The sequence below is a fragment of the Sebastes fasciatus genome, chromosome 8 (genome assembly GCF_043250625.1).
Source record: "Sebastes fasciatus isolate fSebFas1 chromosome 8, fSebFas1.pri, whole genome shotgun sequence".
Lineage (NCBI taxonomy): Eukaryota > Metazoa > Chordata > Actinopteri > Perciformes > Sebastidae > Sebastes > Sebastes fasciatus.
Window position 1 is genome coordinate 18,224,290 of NC_133802.1, and position 20,076 is coordinate 18,244,365.

The 20,076-nt window shown below is 42.1% G+C and overlaps 1 protein-coding gene across 5 annotated transcripts in view; it reads right to left on the reverse strand.

Moving 5' to 3' along the window:
- Positions 1–557: 557 nt before the first annotated feature.
- The window catches only part of LOC141772720 (metabotropic glutamate receptor 7-like), a 110,893-nt gene continuing 91,374 nt past the window's right edge, over positions 558–20,076 (reverse strand). For 2 of the 5 annotated variants that reach the window (XM_074644059.1, XM_074644054.1), the window contains 3 exons: positions 14,105–15,040; positions 5,622–5,874; positions 558–1,508 (listed from right to left, as the gene is read on the reverse strand). In XM_074644059.1, coding sequence (XP_074500160.1) covers positions 1,372–1,508; positions 5,622–5,874; positions 14,105–15,040 — 1,326 coding nt within the window. In that variant the 3' untranslated portion in view covers positions 558–1,371. Of the gene's footprint in view, positions 1,610–5,621; positions 5,875–14,104; positions 15,041–20,076 lie in introns of all 5 variants that reach the window. The other 3 variants (XM_074644058.1, XM_074644057.1, XM_074644055.1) reach the window with 3 other exon arrangements.

The following is a 20,076-nucleotide window of genomic DNA, read 5'->3' on the forward strand; positions in this document are numbered from 1 at the left end:
GAATATAGAAAACATTATGCTTGCAGGCAGGCGCAGGAATAAAGAGCGGTTAGCTCGTAAAAGCTCGGCCATCAGCAGGACAAATTGATCTGACATGTTATATTATTCATGTGAGGGATTGGTGGTGAGATTTGAAAGCAACAACAGTGAGAGAGAAAGAGAGAGGGAGAGAGACAACGGCTGTGACAGAAAAGAGCAAAGGGTGAGTAAAGGAGTCAGCTAGTGGACATCCTCTCCTCTCGCTGGGTCTCATCTCCTCTGCATGACAGCGCTGCTCAGTGAGCTCACTAATGTGCCCCGTCACGGGGTGAGACAGTAAAACGAGCACATTGCATTTCCATCAGTTTACAGAAAGCCATAAACAACGCAGTGATTAATTGTACTTATTCATACAGCAGTTTAAACACGCCATGCTAGGAAACACAAACATGCCCACTCACACGCACAGAAATAACTATGATATGCTGCCTGGTTTAATTGTATAAAAGATAACAAAATGATTTTATTACATGTTCATAATTTGACAGACATCACAACATACTTGCATGATTGCTCTGATAATAATGTTTCCCACACCATAATTAGGCATAATATACCCAGTACGAAACTATATAAAACAAACATGCTTGCAGATACAAGGAGGGGCGGGGGTGGTCAAGTCAACAACAGATTAAAGCCATATTCTGTCATTTTAATGAAGTCTAGGTTCTGGAAAAAGAAAACAAACGGCAGAATGATGCTGAAGCTTATTATCATTTTCAGAATTTATTTCTCTTTTTTTTTTTTGTTGTTTACATCAAATAGAACAGACATACATTGGCACATGCAAAGTGAACACTTTGTGGTGCTTTTTCATTACCATCCAAATCCAATTTGAACAAAGACTGGATATCTATTTTTGTACTCCAAACATGAAAATACTCTCAAATATTTACAAAAAAAATATACTTACAATGCCCATCACTCTAACATCATAATCATCTGGGACTGGTTTTGAGTTGATTTCAGTAAAACAAAGTACTGTATGTGGCAGAGCTTGCTGTTCAAGGTAATTAAATCAACTGCAAGAAAAAGAGGCACAGAAGAAAAATCACTTAAACAATACAAAACAGAAATCAGATAATGGGAACCCCAAGAGAATATGGCTTTAATGACATTTCAAAAGAAAATATCTTGAAAGCAGATCCACTGTCCTTTTTTGTTTTTTTTTGTTTTGCGGTTTGTCCTCGTTCACAGTGACCCCTTTTAGCAGGCAAGTTGTTCTCTGTCAGAGAGAAGGGGGCCACGACACAAGTTTAAAACCCTACAGTTTGGTTTGGTGAGGCCGACCCAGACACACTGGCCTACAGCTGTGCTAGCCTCCGTCAGGACTCATGTATCATGTCTGGATGAAGGTTGGTTGCTATCCACAGTCCTGGAGTGCATAGGTACTGCAGGTGGTGCTGGGATGCCTGCGCTCGCTCTCCTGTCTCTGTCTGTCTTTCTCTGTTCCTCTAGAGCTCCCCTCCCTTTTCAAAATCACAGATAAAAGGACAAACAGCATTCATTTTTCAAGCAGATCAGATCCTGAGGTTGTTGTAACTCACATATGTTTTCTTGGTTGCTTGACCTGAGAACAGAGTAAAAAAAGACTCAGATTAAACAAAACACAAAGAAGAAGCATCTTGGAAGAAACAACTGCCTTTTTTGTAAACTCTTCCGACTGTGCTGTGCATTCTTTATCACCAGCTGTGTGCAATCATATGCAATATTTTCTGGCCTAGTGTATCATTTCAACTCACAATGCCCCCGTGTGCAGCCTTAGTTTCTATTTTCAGATGTTAACTAGCGATAAAAAACACAAACACCACGCAAGTGAGCACCGAACAAATGCTGGGGCATGCAATGTGATCCCAGCCTGGATTGCCATGGAAACATATCAGAATGTGGCTGAGTGCCTAGGTGCTGTGTGTGTGTGTTTGTGTGCATCCTCCTGTGTATCTGTATCGTTATGAGAACCAATTTGAGTCTCAAACCTTCAGAGTGAAGGCATTTTCTAGCTCATCATGACTCCTTTAAAAGCTGGTTTAGGGTCGGCGATGTTGCGGCGGCTCAGATGGAAATGAGGAAAATGTAAAATCAGTGGACCAAAATCGAGTACAAGGACGTGTGTGTGTGTGGAGAAGGACCATGTACATTTTCTTAATCACAGACATTGCTATAAATTCTCACTCTACTGCTTTAATGTTGCTATGGCGACCAGCTCCCATGGGCTATGCAATTAAAGTCGCACCATTTCTTTACAGCTGCATTTTGTAATCATGGCCAGCAAGTAGGATGAATAAAACATTAGTAAATGTACAAAAGATTCTTGCTGTTAACCATAAACAGTCTTCAGGAAGAGCAGTCTTTTTTTTAGCTAGACGCTGTGTGTGTGTGTGTGTGTGTGTGTTTGTGTGTGCGTGTGTGTGTGTGTGTGTGTGTGTGTGTGTGTGTGTGTGTTTACTTGTCTGGGATTGAGACATCTCCCTACGCTACCATCTTAATTTTTAATATCGATAGCTTATTATTCATCTCATCCCACAGCTTTTCTTATATTTCGTTCTGCGTTTTTTGCCAGGTTCTGTTTCCTTCCCACAGTACTCATTGTTCATGAAATGAAATTGATCTGAAAAGCATCACACATGCCTGCTTTAGTTGATCTATGTTGGGGGGGGGAAAAAAACAAACAGCACAGTGAAGGATTTCCACATCTCTGATTGGCGAAGTCTTTTAGAGGCGTAATCATGAAGATATTACACCGTATGTCAGCACCAATGTAAATCTGCAGAACTGCTAATGCTCTTAATCCCATAAATCACTCCGAGGCATCTCACACGGGGCTGATGGGTCCTGAAAGGGAGGTATTTGGCGCTCTGACGGTTACAGGAATTGACGGACAGTCTCCAGGGATGGTCGAGGCACAGTTCAGGTTTCGGGGCGGTCATGCACATAAATTCGCCATTAATAAATGTCACTTCTTCTGCCTCTAAAAAAGAAGGGCAAGAGGAGGAGAGAGTGTGCTGGGAGGGGAGACGAGGCGAGAAGACATTCGTGTAGGAGAGACAGAAGGTGAGAGACACACAGAGCAGATGACACGGTGCACTTTTGGGAGGGCTTCGCCGAGACCACATGCCCTGCTTGGGGACTTTTGATGTGCTGCTGCGACAGATGTTAAGGTTTTACCCTCAATGCAGAGTGAATTTGCTCATTGAGCCACATGTGTGCAGGGAAGGATCTATTCCCCATGCCCTGATACACTTGCATCAGCTCTCTGATTTATATGAGCGCAACTCGCACTTCCAGTCACACACAGATGCGCACATTGGAAACCGCACGCACAGATGCACACACCCACAGTCGCACGCATACACAAGCTTATTCGGCTCCTGACAGATGAGTGTGACAACTGTTGGGTGTTTGGAGATATTCCCAGGAAAATCTGTCATCTCACAGGCATAATTCAAAGAGGGGTTGAGGGGCTGGTGCACCTGTGGGTGCCATGATCGCTCTGTGTGATTAGAAGCGGTGCGGGAGAGGAGGCCTTTGGAGACTGTGATGTGCGATTTGCATGAGCTGTCAATCATCTCTGTCTTCATCCTGACAACTAGAGAAGAGCAAAGAGCTTCCATGGCAACGTCGGTCTAAATTCCAGCTTTTGCAGTTTTTTTTTTCCCTCCTCTAAAACCCTTTTCAGTGTTGGTGTTTCTCACCACAAACAAACACGATATCACCTAACTGTGGCAGTACGTAGGCTTCCCCACTCACATACTAATACCATGTATTATCTTTGCTAACAGGATCATGCTTACTGTTTCAGATGAAGGGTGGTATGAGTAACACACAGCCACAGAGACAGATTATCTCCTGCCATTCTCGGCTTTGTCGCAGGAAGCACAGAGCGAGCCCCCCCACCCTCCATCTTCTTTCATGCTCACTGCCGTGCACTTGAACTAAAGGTCTAACCATTTATCAGGAACCTGAGATAACTGGGTCCATTCTAGAGGACATTATATATTCTTTTTTTACACAAGAAGCCACCCAATTAAATTGCAGGAATGGGACTTTATAGTACATTAAAGGAAATGTGAGAAAGAGTAGAAAGATATATATGTGGATCTCACCTCCTGGCTCTCTGTGGTCTGTATAACACCCTGATCTCTATATAAGCTTTATTAACTCATTGTAGACTAAATGGACGGATTGCGCCTCCTGTAACCAAGAAATAGTTGATAGGAAACCATGTGGGTGTGATTAATGTATTTTATCAAAACGACTCTGGTGCATAATTGGGCTTGATCATCGCACAATGAGCTGTGATAAATTGAAGCTAACTGTGACCAAACATAGAAAACATTCTTGATGTGTTTTACAAATGGCTAATTATTGCGCTCTGAGCTTTCTGATCACACATGACATGTGGTCTAATGTAAACTGAAATGTGTTTGGTTCTTGGTGCATACTGTACGTATGTGATTCTCTCACCAGGCTGCTGTTGTCAGACATGCACACAGAATTCTGCATACGAACTATTACCTTCAGGTAGACGTTTCAGAGCCAGTAAAGGTAAAAACAACTTTAAGCTTTCTTTCCAACCAACATCTATACTCAACATGAAAACAGGTTAATCTTTGCTTATGTAGTTCATAGGAAGGAGACACTGTTCTTTCTTCATTTTCATAATGACTATGTATTTATAGTAGGGCTGTCAAAGTCAATGCAAATTCATTTGAATGCAACTAATTTCTTTAACGCATTAACGCAACTTGAAATTTCTAGGTTGTAGCGGGCTCAGTTTGAAAGCTAGAGTGTAGATACTGGCATCATACGAAACAAAAAAAAAACAAGGAATCCATTTATACCAACCACGTCATACTAGCTTGTGGTAAAGGAGGCTAAATAATGCTCCAAACTTACGCTGAATTTTGGTGAGGAAAAACTGGCACGGACAATTTCAAAGGGGTCCCTTGACCTCTGACCTCAAGATATGTGAATGAAAATGGGTTCTATGGGTACCCACAAGTCTCCCCTTTACAGACTTGCCCACTTTATGATAATCACATGCAGTTTGAGGCAAGTCATAGTCAAGTCAGCACACTGACACACTGACAGCTGTTGTTGTCTGTTGGGCTTGAGTTTGCCATGTTATGATTTGAGCATATTTTTTATGCTAAATGCAGTACCTGTGAGGGTTTCTGGATTATATGTGTAATAGTTTTGTGTTGTTAATTGATTTCTAATAATAAATATATACATACATTTGCATAAAGCAAGCATATTTGCCTACTTCCATGTTGATAAGAGTATTAAATACTTCAAATCTCCCTTTAAGGAACATTTTAAACAGGTAAAAAATTTGTGATTAATCACAATTAAATATTTTAATCGATTGACAGCCCTAATTTATAGTTTTTATCTCACAAGGCATGTGTAATAATTTACACATATTTCTTCTTTGTATTGTTTGTATTGTCTTCTTTGTATGCCATTTATGATTGTCTTTGGCTACATATTATTTTAAGTTGATTGCAGCTGTGTGTACCACTATTGCCCAAGTCCCTTGGGGACAATAAAATATATCTTATCTTATCTCATCTACTTACTCATGGGGTCAGCAGCGGGGTTCTCACACAGCTCAGTCTTAGCCTCTCCGTTGGGCCTCTCGTTGGGCTTCTGGGACAGACGTGATGACATTGTGGCAGCTGTGACCACAGCCTTGAAGCTACGCTTCCTCTTCTGTACGTTCATCTCAGGGTGGAAGATAATGATGTACACCTTGGGCATGTAGAGCATGCCCAGTGCTACCGAGGCACTGAGGTTCATGGAGATGGTCAGGGTGGTTGTCTGAATGTACAGCTGAAAGAAAGCACAGACAGGTGAAAAAGTGATTTTAATACAGACTGGAATGGATACAAACATAATATAAATGGGCAATTTCTTTTTTATGGGATTTGGCAGCTTTATGAGGCAGACAAATAAGTAATTTTAAAACCTTATCAAGAAAAAGGAGAGACAAGACAGCTATGATGGCTTAACATCTGTGGCCAATTACAAAATAGTCACACTGTTGAGCACAGTGATGAGGCAAAACCTAATAATAACCATCGCCTGATAACAGAATGTGAGCATCCAGCGAAAAAAAGTCATTGGTCGTTGTCCTTTCTTCAATCCTGAGTGTGAAACTCCTCTAAAAAGGACCCGCATCATTAAAGAATATGACAAAAATATGACAAATTCTTCTTTTGATAATGTTACATTATTATCAGTTACATAGGTGTTGTGGATATTTGTGTAGCCGTTGGGAAAGGAGCAGCCATGCGTACGGTAACATCATCCAGCAGCATTTATTAAAGCCTGACCTGCAGCTACTCAGACAAGTCGAAGACGGTTCAAGCGTATTAATGACAATAGCAGAGGCATCACCATGACTTTATCAAAATGTCCTCACACGGCCTTCTTTCTACCGGTCCACTCTCGACTAGATTGATAGACTACGCTGTCTGTGACATGTTGCAATCACCTTTCCTTTCCCTTCATATCAAATCTTTTATCTCACCACTCAAGCATTCATCAGGCCAATATACAGCCGCTGAGCTACTTCTTCCTCCACTAACAATTCCTCCAGCCGGGTGCATTTCAATGTAAATTCCTCCCAGAGTAGAGCAAGGACTAAGAACACTGCAGTATACAGCAGGTCTACATTTGTTTTTCTGCAGCTCTGCACACAATGGAGTGCAGCCTGTGAACGGCTCCCGCTGCGTTAAGTGGTAAGATCATTCACAAGATTTCCATTCATGTGAGCCCTACACAGGTACATCCTCCATAGCGGTCTTATTCAGAGGTTACACAACACCTTTAACACTGATGTGTGGTAATTACGAGCTTACATAACCCAGATTTAGGTTAACACAAATTTTATAGCGTCTCCATCAAAAGGTGGTGATTTCACTAAGAGGTAGTGAAGGCAGTAATTCAGCACGCAAGAGCCTCTTTTTTCATTTAAGGGTCTTGGAGGAGAAAGAATGAAAGCTTCAAGAGGGGACGTTATTGTTTCAAGAGCAGATCACGAAAGCTCCCTCGCTAATCTACTGCACTTGAAAGCATCAGATGTCACTTATATGCTGCCAGCTGGTTCACTGGTGATGTGAACGGGGAGAGGATACGATTGTAAACACATTAGCCGCCACAGTGTATCTGCAGAGGGGCGAGATGCTCACTGACTCAGTGAGAGGAGGAAATGTCACCATTTGCATACAGTTTTTCTTGGTAAATAGCACGACTAATGGTAATTTCTTTCATATGAGGACGACTCATTGACATGCCAGTCATGCCTTTGTGTTCCAATCTCCACCAATCAATCAGATGCGAGATATCATCAACATGCCAATGCACTCAACTGCCTCCTTCTCTCTCCGTCCCCTCCTGTTTCTGTGTGGAGCAGCATCAGAGGCAGTAATCTGGTTGGCGCACCATGCATTAATAACTGTATGAATATCACAATGGTGCACTCTGTTCTGTGTCACTCCAAGCTGAGGGGAAATGTTGCGCTTTCTCGCGCATCTTAGCTGTGAAACCGTGGCGTTTATGATCGGGGCAGCCGATCAAAGCGTTGCGAGGAGTACACGTGGCGTCAAATATGATCACCAGAGAATCTCCGCCCTGCGCTGTATTTCTATGTTTGGTAGTTGGTAACCTGTCTGGTATCCATAGCAACACTACAGAGTTTGGTGCGAGCAACTAAACACGGCTGGAATAAGCTTTTAATGAGATTCTGATACCTTAGACGCTGCGATGCTGACCCTATCAGAACTGATTTATTGACCATGCAGGAGAGTTGATTCGGGAGCAGGCGCACAATACGTATTAGGTGCTTACTCATACTCATCACACACAAGCAAACACACACACACACACATACAAACACCAAAAAAAACGTGTAGATATGGAGGCTCTCACTCCCTCTAATTCTGCCACACATGCGCACAAACACACACAAACACACCAAACCAAATCCTTTTTCTTACTGCCTCTAATCACCGAGACATGGGTTTTTCATTGTGCCTCTCGATGAGCTTGACCCAAATTCGTAGCCCCTCTCACCCACCACTCGAATGTTTAGCTTGTCACAGAACATTCATAATTAATTCCTGTTGCTTTAACATAAATAAATACATGAAGTCATTTTCACAACTGCTTGGCAACTCTCTATTTATAGCCGCGGTAATGATTTATTAAAGTCCTCATCAAGAATCAAATCAAACGGCTGCTTTTGAATTTTACATCTCGCTGACAAGCCAAATGCCAACATCCAGCCACAACGAGCGACGTGTCATCCATTTAGACAAAAAGCTGTTGAGGGTAATCCTCATAATTATACCCACCAGGGATATACTTACTGCAAAGGCAATTTAGTTGGGTATGGTTGAGTACTATAAATGCACACAGCGATAAGGACTTGATTCAGTAAGTGACAATTAGGATGCTCTCTGCCCCGTTAGAGAATGCCTTCAATAATGGATCCAGGGGATTTGCAGTCTCCTCTCAACTACCTGGATGATGTCTTGTTGTTTTGCTTGTCCTACTTTCTAGCCAGGCTCATGTCATGAATAACTCTGTCTGGCTTTGAGCCGCAAAGCTCCTATACCATATTGGAGACACCGCTGTGTGGACGGTGTTCCCCTCATTTTGAGCAGGAGGTCCCCAATTCTGGGCTTCAAGATAAAGATAAAGAGGTTGTGACACATATAAGCCACTCTGCATGTGTTGGAGCAGGTCATTAATAGAAAAAACAATCTGAGGACGTCGCAATTGATGTTTCCTTAACACAATTTGACGCAATATATCGTTTACACCTGTCTTTATGGTGATATCTTTGTTGTCAAAATCGGAAATTGGTACTGAGCATTCAGGAGATACGACATGTTTTTGTAATATAAGCCCTGCCAACAGCATTTGAGCTAACTTTGAGGGCCAGCTATGGAACATCAACAATCCCAAAAAGTTACTTTAGAGATGATCTGAACCAAATTTGGTGACGATTACTAAAATTTGTAGGAGTAGTAGCAAAAAAAATCCGATTTATACAAATTAAAAAAGGCGGAAAATCATTTTGGATGCAAATGGGTGTGGCTTATATAGATAGATCTGTATGGACCACAGAATCCAGGGAAACATTATTTTGTTTCTGAGAGTTCAGGTTCATAAATTGCAAATCAAAACGTAAAGTTCATTTTTATAGCGCCACCATCTGGTCAAATAGCACCACATTCAACACCGCACACCCTTTGGTCCCCAGCAATACACCCATCTAATGAGAAGTAGTTCGGATGAACGACTCTCGAGATATGTAAAGGACGTACAGAACGACAGACAGACTAGAGATTAGTTAGACTATCTCCATGAGGGAAGGTCAAATCTAATACAGGATCTTATATGTTCTTCATTATTCATTTATTTCAAATTATAGCCGAGCTACAATAATTGAGAGATGTGTTACGGTTTATTTCCCAGGACTGGGTTACATTACAGAAATAGATTGTCTCCCACCTGTAAAGGACATAAAATAGAAGATTTCATGTTCTCAGTGGAGAGGCGTGCCACAGCCCACAGAGGGTTTCCAACATCATTACTGTGTGTGCAACACTGAACAATAGATTTGTTGTGTGTGGCATGTTTTGTAAAATTATGTGGTTGGATAGGGCTATGATAATTTGATGCAGCCGAGTCAAATTACCTGCTTTTTTAATTATCTTTTTTTGCTTTTTTTTAAAGCCAGACTTGTGGCTTGACAGTGTTTACTTAAAGTCTGCTATGTAAATGGTTATTTATTCATTTTGGCATCATAGTTGTACATACAGTAATACCTTGGTAATTAGTTATTTGCCTATACTCCAAATCAAAATAGGAAAAGTGTAATACATCATCAGAACCTCTACTTTGTGGCTCTGAGTGTTGTACAGCAACAGCAACGTCACACTCTCTCCCACTTGGTAAATAAATCCTCTTCATCTTGAGAGATGTTCAACACCTATTTTCAAAACTAAAACTTACAACTTTATCCTTCTTTCCATTACACTTGACCAGTTTCAGCTTTTTGCCTGCAGGTTGCCTCTGGTGCAATCTGCTCAGGCTTTCAACTTTCAAGCATAAAACAACTGATAGAAAGAAGAAGAAATTCACATGTTATTTTCAAAAGGCTCCACATTTCTGGAATAATTGTCAAGTCCAACTCCCGTCAAGTGCAGTTGTTTTTGAGAGAGAGAGAGAGAGACGGGGGGATTACAAGTTGCAAATTTAATTTTACCTGCTGAAAGCTGGGATGAGAAAGTTTTTGCCGTGTATAGTTAGTCATTACTAATGAAACTTGGCAGCATGGTCTCTCCTCAAGAAGGCTTGTGGGTACAGGAGACATCTTAAAAGAGCCTAAGTGGTTTTGCGAGTTCTCCTTTAAGCGTGACTGAATCTTGCAGGTGTTTTACAAGAAAGTGTCTGTGTAGATCGTTTCCACCTCAGGGAAAATGTTTCATTATATCATCATCCTGCTCTTCTCAACTGTAAGAAACGTTCTGTTTTGTGGTCAAAGACATTACCGAATAAGAGACTTCTCGTGTTCAGTGACAGCAAAAATTTGCAGTCATGTAAAAAACAGTTTTTGTGACTTTGGTAACGCTGTTTTTTCACATTTCTACGTCGTCTGATGGTTCAAAGGTCTGTTTGAGCACGCGACTCGCAGGCCTGGAGTTTGTTTCAAAAGTCGGTTGATCTCCGGGCTTGAGGACAGCTGAATTTGGATGCTGGTGACTCTCAGTCATTAACTTGAGAGTGTTGAGCAGTTGGCTGAGCACATGCAGGTGCACAGGAGGCGGAGGGGATGCTCTGTGATCTTTTGTTACCATTTTTCGCATGGCTTCCCTCAACATGACTTTGGATGGGCTTAAACAGAGGGGCGGGGGAGAGAGTCACAGGTGTGGAAAACAAGGGCATCTAAATGGAGTTGAGTTAAAGAAATCCCACTCAGTGCACAGTAACGACTTCTGCTACAATACAATACAGAAAAACAACACAAACAGCCATCTGAATGTTTTTTGGATTATCACTGGCAGCTGGCGACATATCATCCCGGGGTTTTCATCAATCTTTTGATAATGGACAACCTGGGGTGAGAGATTATTTAAATCTGTGTGAGTGTTTATTCACATCTGCACTTAAAAACACAGCAGGTCCTTATAAAGTGAGCATTTACCAGTGGGCAACCTCCGCGTCTGAGAAGTGAAGCCAATGCAGAAGTGCCTTAAACTTGCACTATTTCTAATAGCCAGCAGGGGGCGACTCCTCTGGTTGCAAAAAAAAGTCTGATTATATAGAAGTCTATGGCCTTGTTCAGACCTGGTATTAACATGCTGTCCTCAGTAATTGGATCCCAAGTGGACAGCTCTAAGTACGCCTGTTCATACCTGGCATTAGAATGCGTCTCCACACTCCTCTTCAGTGGCCACTTGTGATCTGATCTCACTTCCCCGCTCTATATGCAAATAAACACGTAGTAAACACACGGCTAATACAGCAGACGTTGTGACGTACTATTAAATGAATGTCAGTAGTAGTATCCTACATATTCCTGAATTCTGGTACATTGTATTAACATCAAAATAAAAGGTTATTGTACCAGCGTACCCTGGGGACCTCCGCACTGCCGGCACCGCTGCTTTTGCCAGACAACAGTGGGACACATAGCTCCAGAGAGCCGGGGATGACAGAGAACAGGCAGGCGGGCGGGTGTCATGTCCGTGCAAAGCAGCGGAAAAACAACATTGACACATCTCCGACAATATGATAATAATGCACTTCACGTGCCTAGTCTGATAGTCTGTAGATATGTAGCCTATAAACAAGATATATTTTAATAAAATACAGTTGTACCAACAGGATACAGTAGAGCACAGAGGCCGTTTCCATGCTGACAAGCGCCCGTGTCTGCCTGTTTATTCACCTGAGGGGTGCGCTGATCCCACAGATCCCAGCGGGACATCAGTTGATAGGCCCTTAATGTGGGCCAGGACGCATTCGTGTACACACTGCTAAAAGAATGTGGCCATATGTGGCCCAGACCACCTCTGAATGTGGTCTGAAAGATCCAATCTCAATGCGTCTTGAGTGTGTTCACACCTGTACTTAGCGCTGTCCACTTGTGATCCGATCACTGAGGACGCATGTTAATACCAGGTCTGAACAGGGCCTATGAGAAAATGACCCTACTTCTTACTTGATTTATTACCTCAGTAAATATTGTAGACTTGAGTTTATGGTCTCAATACAGCATGATGTTCATTTAGTAAATTACGGTATGATTTAGAGTCAAATAGACCATAAAGCAGGGGATGCTTTAGGGCGCGGCTACCTTGTGATTGACAGGTCGCTACCACAGCGTTTTCCTGTCTGGGAAGTTGTCTGTGTTTTTGTCGTAGAACTTCAACCCTTTTATAGTATATTTTCAGTTCATGAAAGTTAATTATAACCTTTTTGGTCGCCAGAAAATGTCTTATTCACTATTCGGTTGTACTTAGCTCCACCAAGACCCACTAAGACCCTACTTACTCTACTTAGACCCTCTCGTGTCACTTCTGGTTGCAAAAAATCAACATGGCGATGTTCCAACATGGCGATCCCAGTTAGCCTCTAATAGTTCATTCACGTGCACACACACTCACACAGCATCAATCTCATCTATCACTAATGACACCAATATTCTTGGTGAAGTATTCATGAATAGATCTGTGAGATGTTGTGAGGAATGTGTTCTCATACTGCAAACTTAAATAATCATAGCTTCACTTCACCTTAACTACACTGCGGCCTCTGCAAAGAATGTTATGAAGACATGCAAAGGCACTTCTCACTTGTAGTGGCTAGGGAGTAAGCATAAATGCGCCCACGAAGGCCATTACACCGGGATGCTGTAGTGCGAACTGGAGGTGAGTGTACGGCGGGAGCTGGTGCGAAGAAAGAGTTAACTGAATAAAGGGGAAAGATAAACACATTACTGCCTCGCTAGTCGCCGCGAGTAACATAATGAACTCCTAATCGCTGCTGAGGGTGTAATTTATCTATGAAATCAGCAGCAAATTGAGATGAGGAAAATCAGTTTCTGATCCATCTCATGCGGTAGCTTAGCGGGGAAGGATATTGAATGGCGGGCCTCTCAAAAGGTTAGGAGTAACACTTTCCTGTCAGCATCGATATTCTGTCAGTGGAAAACTTCCCCTCCGCTCCGTCTCGTGCGCGCGGCCTGCCGAGCAGCACGCGCGGCTCACGAGTCCAGCCGATGGATGCATCTGTATTCTGCCCAGTGTCGGGCAGATAAGCAATGACTAGCGCGTTGGGTCAGGATGTCATATTCTCAATCAACTCCAGTAACACCCAGTGTCAAATGCTTTGTTGAGTAGAGCGCAGCTGTCAAGACATGGAATGTGTTGAATCAAACTTCTATTTACCTTCCCCCCCTCATTCCTCCCTGCCTTCCTCCTCCTCCAGCTCCTCATTCTCAACCCGCTTGTCTCCCTCTCCGGAATAAGGCATAATACTATACGTTGAGAGCGTGAGAGTTAAGATAATGGCATCTGGAACTGCCGGCACCCGCATCCGTAGCAATCCTCAGGCAGTTCACGATTCTGGTGCTTAACATCCAACCATTCTTCCGCCTTTCTATGCCTATTTCTGTCTGCGCTGGTCCTAGTGTGGGTTTCCACGCACATCGGAGACATGTGAACGTACAATCAAAAGAAAATGAACCCATAACTTATACAGTCACTACATGTGTGTGTGTGTGTGTGTGTGTGTGTGTGTGTGTGCTCCCTTTATGTACGGTTTGTGTTTTAATTTTGTGTTTGTACAAATATGCATGTGCGCATGTGTTTGGACAAGATAAAAACAGGGCCGAAGGAATGAAAGGGAAATTTGTGAGAGGAGTGAGAGAGGCAGACAAAGAGAAGGGTGGCGACAAAGAGAGAGAGAGAGAGAGAGAGAGAGAGAGAGAGAGAGAGAGAGAGAGAGAGCGAGAGAGAAAGCAAACAAGAAAGCAATGACTCACCTTCTCTGCCGACTGGGCTGTGCCAAAGAAAATCGGGATGAAGGCCAGCCAGACTATGCAAGTGGTGTACATAGTGAAGCCAATGGGTTTGGCTTCATTGAAGTCTTCTGGTACATCCCTCGTCTTGATGGCGTAGATGGTGCAGGTCACCATCAACAGGATGCTGTAGCCCAGCGAGCAGATTATCTGCAGGTCTGTGATGTCGCACTTCAGCACGCCACGGGCCAGCTTGGGGTTAATGGTTTTCTGCTCATCGTAGTCGACGATGGTGTTCGGAGGATCCACTGCGAACCACACCAGCACGCCCATCAGCTGCACGCAGATCAGACTGGAAGTGATGGCGATCTGGGAGGTGGGGCTGATGAAGCGCGGGGCCGTGACCGTCTGCTTGCCCTGCTCGAAGATCCGATAGATGCGGTTGGTCTTGGTGAGCAGCGCGGCGTAGCTGATGCACATGCCAAGGCCCAGGAAGATCCTCCTGAAGGCACACACGGCGACGTCAGGTTTGGCAATCATGAGGAAGGTGATGATGTAACACAGAAAGATGCCAGTTAGCAGCACGTAGCTCAGCTCTCGGCCCGACGCCCGCACGATTGGTGTGTCATTGTAGCGTACGAAGGTCGCCATGACGAAGATGGTGGCGATGATGCCGAGCATGGCCAGAAAGACGGGGATGATTGCCCACGGGGAGTGCCACTCCAGCTTGACAATAGGGATGGGCTGGCAGGCGGTTCTGTTGGGGTTGGGCCTCATGTTGTAGGCACACAGTCTGCAGGAAGTCTCGTCGTACTGGTACTGGTAGCCATCACACAGCTCACAGTGCCAGCAGCACGGCATGCCCTTTACCCTCTTCTTCCTCTCTCCAGTTTTGCAGGGCAGACTGCACACAGAGATAGGCACCTCCTGCTCCCCATCTGGCCACTGAAGCTCCTCCAGCTGGTAGAGAGATGACATACAGCACAGGAAGATAGGGTTAGGGATGGAGCGATAAGCCAGAGGTACCGTTGAATATGAAAACCCATGTGGATAGGGAAAATTTCCCAGAATTTTGGGTTTATAATTTATTAAGCCACTAATTGTTATGCTTTGCAAAACCAAAGCAATCTTCGCAAACAGCAGTACAACATCTTTCTTGCCAATTTCTTAGAGGGATTGCCTTCTCTAATACTTGAAAGTAATTGCAATCACCATGGCAACATAGATTACCTTTGTTCAGTGAAATAAAAACAAAGAAATGTAAAATGCAAAAGACATTATGTTTTAATACCGAAGTCAGCGAAGTATGAAATATGTGATGATAAGAAAGGAGAATGGGACTTTGGGATTGCAAAAAGCCTCCTTTAGACTTCGCAGAGCTATTTCTATTTATGATCTTGTCATCAAAATGAAAAGTGCAGTATACAGACACACTGAAGAACTATCTGAAGCTCCAATCCGAAAAAGGCCCCGAGGTGTTTCATGGTTTAGGCTCAAACTATAATCTCAATGTATAAGTCAGCCTTAAAAAAGAAGCCGTGAAGAAATGGAATTTTTTAGGGCTCTTACATATTTTGTTAGGGTGTTAAAAAAGCTTTCATAATACTCGGAGCTGATCTTTTGATTTATTATGAAAGTGTACTGATCCATGACTTTAAAAGCACCAGAAGATTAATGATTCTCCAACATGGCAGTTTCACAGCAATATGCAGTATGAGTCAAGTAACTAGGATAAATCAGTTGGAGCCAAACAAACAAAAAGAAATATATACCACTGCAAACATTTTAGTGGTACGATGGTTAAACAGGTTTTTATTGTCCTCTAAAACTGCCCGAATATGACAGACCTAAAAGGTGCTTTGAGACACGAGTGTGAAACAGCCTACATTAAATGCATAGAGTGGCACAGCATAAAACCATAGTGGAAATGAACAGGAATTTGTTTTAGAGATAATTTTCGTTGTGTGCATTATGCCTTGATGTGAAGTGAAGTCATGACTTAAAGCCGGTGGGGTTTCAGGACTATAACAGCGCTATGGAGCATTTTTTATGACTGTGTCCCCATTTTATTTGGTTTCCAATGGTTTCACACTATTCCACTGATCTACAGGTGGCAGTAATACGCCAAGAAACAGTAATGTGCCAGCAAAGGCAAAGAAGAAGACGACTGCACATTAGCAAACATGGCTGTGCGTTCCAATACCCATACTACCATAATGTTTAGTATGCCCGAAAAAGATTCAGTATGTCCCAATACATAGTATGTCAAATGCAGTATGCCAAAAATAGCAGGACGTCCTACATCCTGGTCATATTTTGCAGCATGCAATCCAGCAAGCTATTCTGGCTATTCTGACCCACAATCCTCTGCACAGCAGATATCTAAGCAAAAAGGGTCAAAGTTCAAAGCTCAATGTTATAATGAAGTAGTGTTGGCGCCTTCAAATGAACCTCTTGAGTTCGTGTTTACAACGTGGGAAGTCGTGTACACAATATATGTGGCGTTCAAGCGGTTAAGTCGTGAGAAGACTGGCTGCTAAGCAACGGTAATATTAATGTTACTGCCGGTGTCTAGAGGCCACAGAGGCTAACAATTTAGCAAGCTAGCAAGCTGGTAACATAATGCAGTAAATGCAAAGGCATAATGACAGAGGAAAAAGATGAGGTCGTTGGGAATATCAACATTTTCCTCAAAGATATTATAAAATTACGAAGAAAAACAATACACGACTAAAATTACAATATATTCACTTATGTGCCTAAAAATTAAATTCCAAGGCCTCCGCCATTTCTGACAACGTCAACAAACACGTCACAACTTGTGAACTCTGAGCTTTTAGAAACTTTCCACTTACGCTGTTGTGAATACCACAAGAGGGGGACATTCATATGGACTCTTCTCGTGAACACGACCCCATTTGAAGGCACCATTAGTCCCAATTGTGTGCATACTGCATGCAACAGTAAAAGTATGCGAACGACATACATTCAGCACCTTTGCTAGATCTCAAGGATACGCACAATGCGTTTTAGTGAGCACTCAATGTAAAAATAACTTTTTTTTTATTTATTAGAAAATTCTACAAAGCACCTTTAAAGGAATATACTCGTTTTCCTGATGAGAGTTAGATGAAGAGGTTGATACCATTCTCATGTCTGTCCGTTAACTATGAAGCTACACTCAGCAGCCTGTTAGCTTAGCTTAGCATCAAAACTGATAGCATGAGGAAACATCTAGCCTGGCTTGGTCCAAAGATAAAGCCCAGCACCTCTAAAGCTCACTAATGTAGTGTTGTATCTGGTTTATTTGATCCATACAAAAAACGACCGCTGGTTGCCTGGCAATGTCACAGTGACTGTTCGACTCAATGCAGACTCCAAGAAATAGTCTGGCACATAACCCTCTGCAAAACCACAACTTCTCATTGTTACACTGCAGTTTTTGTACCGATTGAACAGAGGAGATATAAAGTGATAATTAGAGAGCTGTAGAGGTGCTGGTAGGCGGATTTTTTTGTTAAACTAAGCTGGCTCATATTTAGCATGCAAACGTGAGAGTGGCTTCAATCTTCTCAGCAAGAAAGGGAATAAGCATATACCCTAAAATATCAAAAACATTCCTTTAAAAATTTACTATTTTTCTTCACTGCTCATCTTTTTCATTATTGTGGTGTGAAATGGAATTTAAACCGATGTGAGCACACGGACTAACCACTGCCCCACTTGTAGCTGTACGCTCACAAAACTCAAACTACTCTTTTAACATAAACTTCAGCAGATAAAAAAAAAATCCATCAGGTACAAATATCCTCACAAAGAAGAGGAATCCAGCTAAGGAAACAGGCAGCATCGCCTCCTCCAAATGTGGCAACTGCCAATAATACAGCACCTTTGCAGCACACACACACACACACACACTCACACCTACAGTGTGTTTGTGTTGTGTGTACCTGTATGACAAATGTGTTGTTTCTGTGGTGTCTGGATAGATTATCATCTGCCATTTATCTGGGGGCATGAAGGTGCCATTTGTTATTTGGACAATGAATGGCGCTCTCTGGAAAACCTCCCGATTACACACAGTGTGGAAACAGTAATGAGACCAACAGCTCTGTTGCCATGGAGACCGGAAGCAAGATTTTTGACACCTTGGACTCAGACGACTGCCATAGTTTTTCATTTTGCTTTTGCTTTACATGTTAATTGTGCAGTTAATTTGAGCTTTAGTGAGCGTTACATTGAACTATCGATAATCAAAAAGTGCATAACCTTTCAATTAGGTTTCTTCTTATGTGTTACTGAACAGTGATAGCTATTTCATTGGAATATAATTGCATTGCAACAACATTTGGTTTGTAATCACACTTAAACAGAGTGCAGCACAAATCTCCAGCAACAGACGTTGTCCCACCTGTGCCATCCAATCCATTCGGTTGAGTTTAATTCTTGTGAACCAGAGAGCCATTATGCAAATGTTAACTCATCTGTATGTAAATCTCATGTTGTTTTTTTTCCTGATGTGTGTAATCTGAGTTACATAGAAATGTTCAGCTCAGGTTTCATCCCATCATACAGCATGGGCAGTTTCCAACCATGTTTGCCTTGAAATAAAATAAAACTCATCAGTTTCTTTATTGTCCACATGAATCACCTGAGCCCATTCTTGTGTTGTGACAGTGAGATCTATCATCGTAGCTACAAACCAACACCTTGCACCTCTATAAAAGCAGCGCGGCAGCTGTCTTCCAGCTCTACACCTAACCTGATATTAGACTTTTTTTTTTTTGCAGGTAGTTATTTAAAGCTCCCCTGAAACGAAAAAATGCCCGATCCATGTTGTTATCTCACAGGTTCTGCTATCTTTTGAATGTGCCAAAAAATGTCAAATAAATTCTATTTTCACATATTTTATTTTCCTGTAAAGTACTCAGAGCTCTCATATGATCTATCATGCTCTCTTGGGTGTGCCTTAAATTTCATCTGATAAAATGTGATCATAGATTCAGAGTTTCATCATGTGCAGTAAAAGCAGGTAAAGCTACTGAGCACCAGGAGTAACATGGGAGGTGTTCATTTAGGTGTCAGTTTCCAACAACATCAACATCTTCAGCAGCTCTCTGCTGCCAAACACTGAACATATATGCTTTGACACTTGGGTTAAAAACATGTTGTTCTCTTCCTCCCACTCCTCCACCGTCGATCCTACTAAACCTATGCAGTGGGAGATGAGTGATCTCCAACAATGGAATAATGTCTGCAGTTAATTGTCTGTTTTATTTCTACTTTCTCTCTTTCTTCTTTTTAATGTTCTCAAATCAAGCCCACACTGACGTTTAAGTCCTGCCCTGACGTACTTTTGCAGGTGGAAATGTATCAAACACCTTTTTAACAGCATACGAAATGTGACAGACTAAAACTAACGCATTGTATCACCCTTCACTGATTTTAAAATCTTTTTGTTGGTATAATAGCATGTTTTTTCTTTTTTTAAAAGCAGCTGTTGGCACATTTTATAATCTCTGATAAGAACCCATGTTTCAATTATGAATAGATATGTATTTTATTGAATAAAATGAAAAAAAGTAACTTCCTGTAGGATTTAGGAATATGTTTTAACATTTGGCTGACATTAGTAGGCAGCACATCAACTGCAATGTGTCTGTGTGAACATGTTTCTGTATTCATTGCTGGAGGAAAATATTACACCTGAAGATTTCTCAACAATCATCCTCTGAGTAGAGAGTAACACTTCCTTTTTCTTGCTAAATTGCACAACAGATTCATTTTTTGCACCTAAAATGCACCAATTAGACTGAAAGTGAAACGTGTCTGCACCTGAGCTCTCTCTCCGTATTTGAGATGCAAATAATGTGCACTGGCTTGTCACATAAGAGATTTCAATTTTCGGAAAACACAGGAAGTCTTCATGCTGGTAAATCTCTCGCATCGCTGAGCCCAGACATTCTGTTTTCAGATACAAGCTTTTAAACAAACAT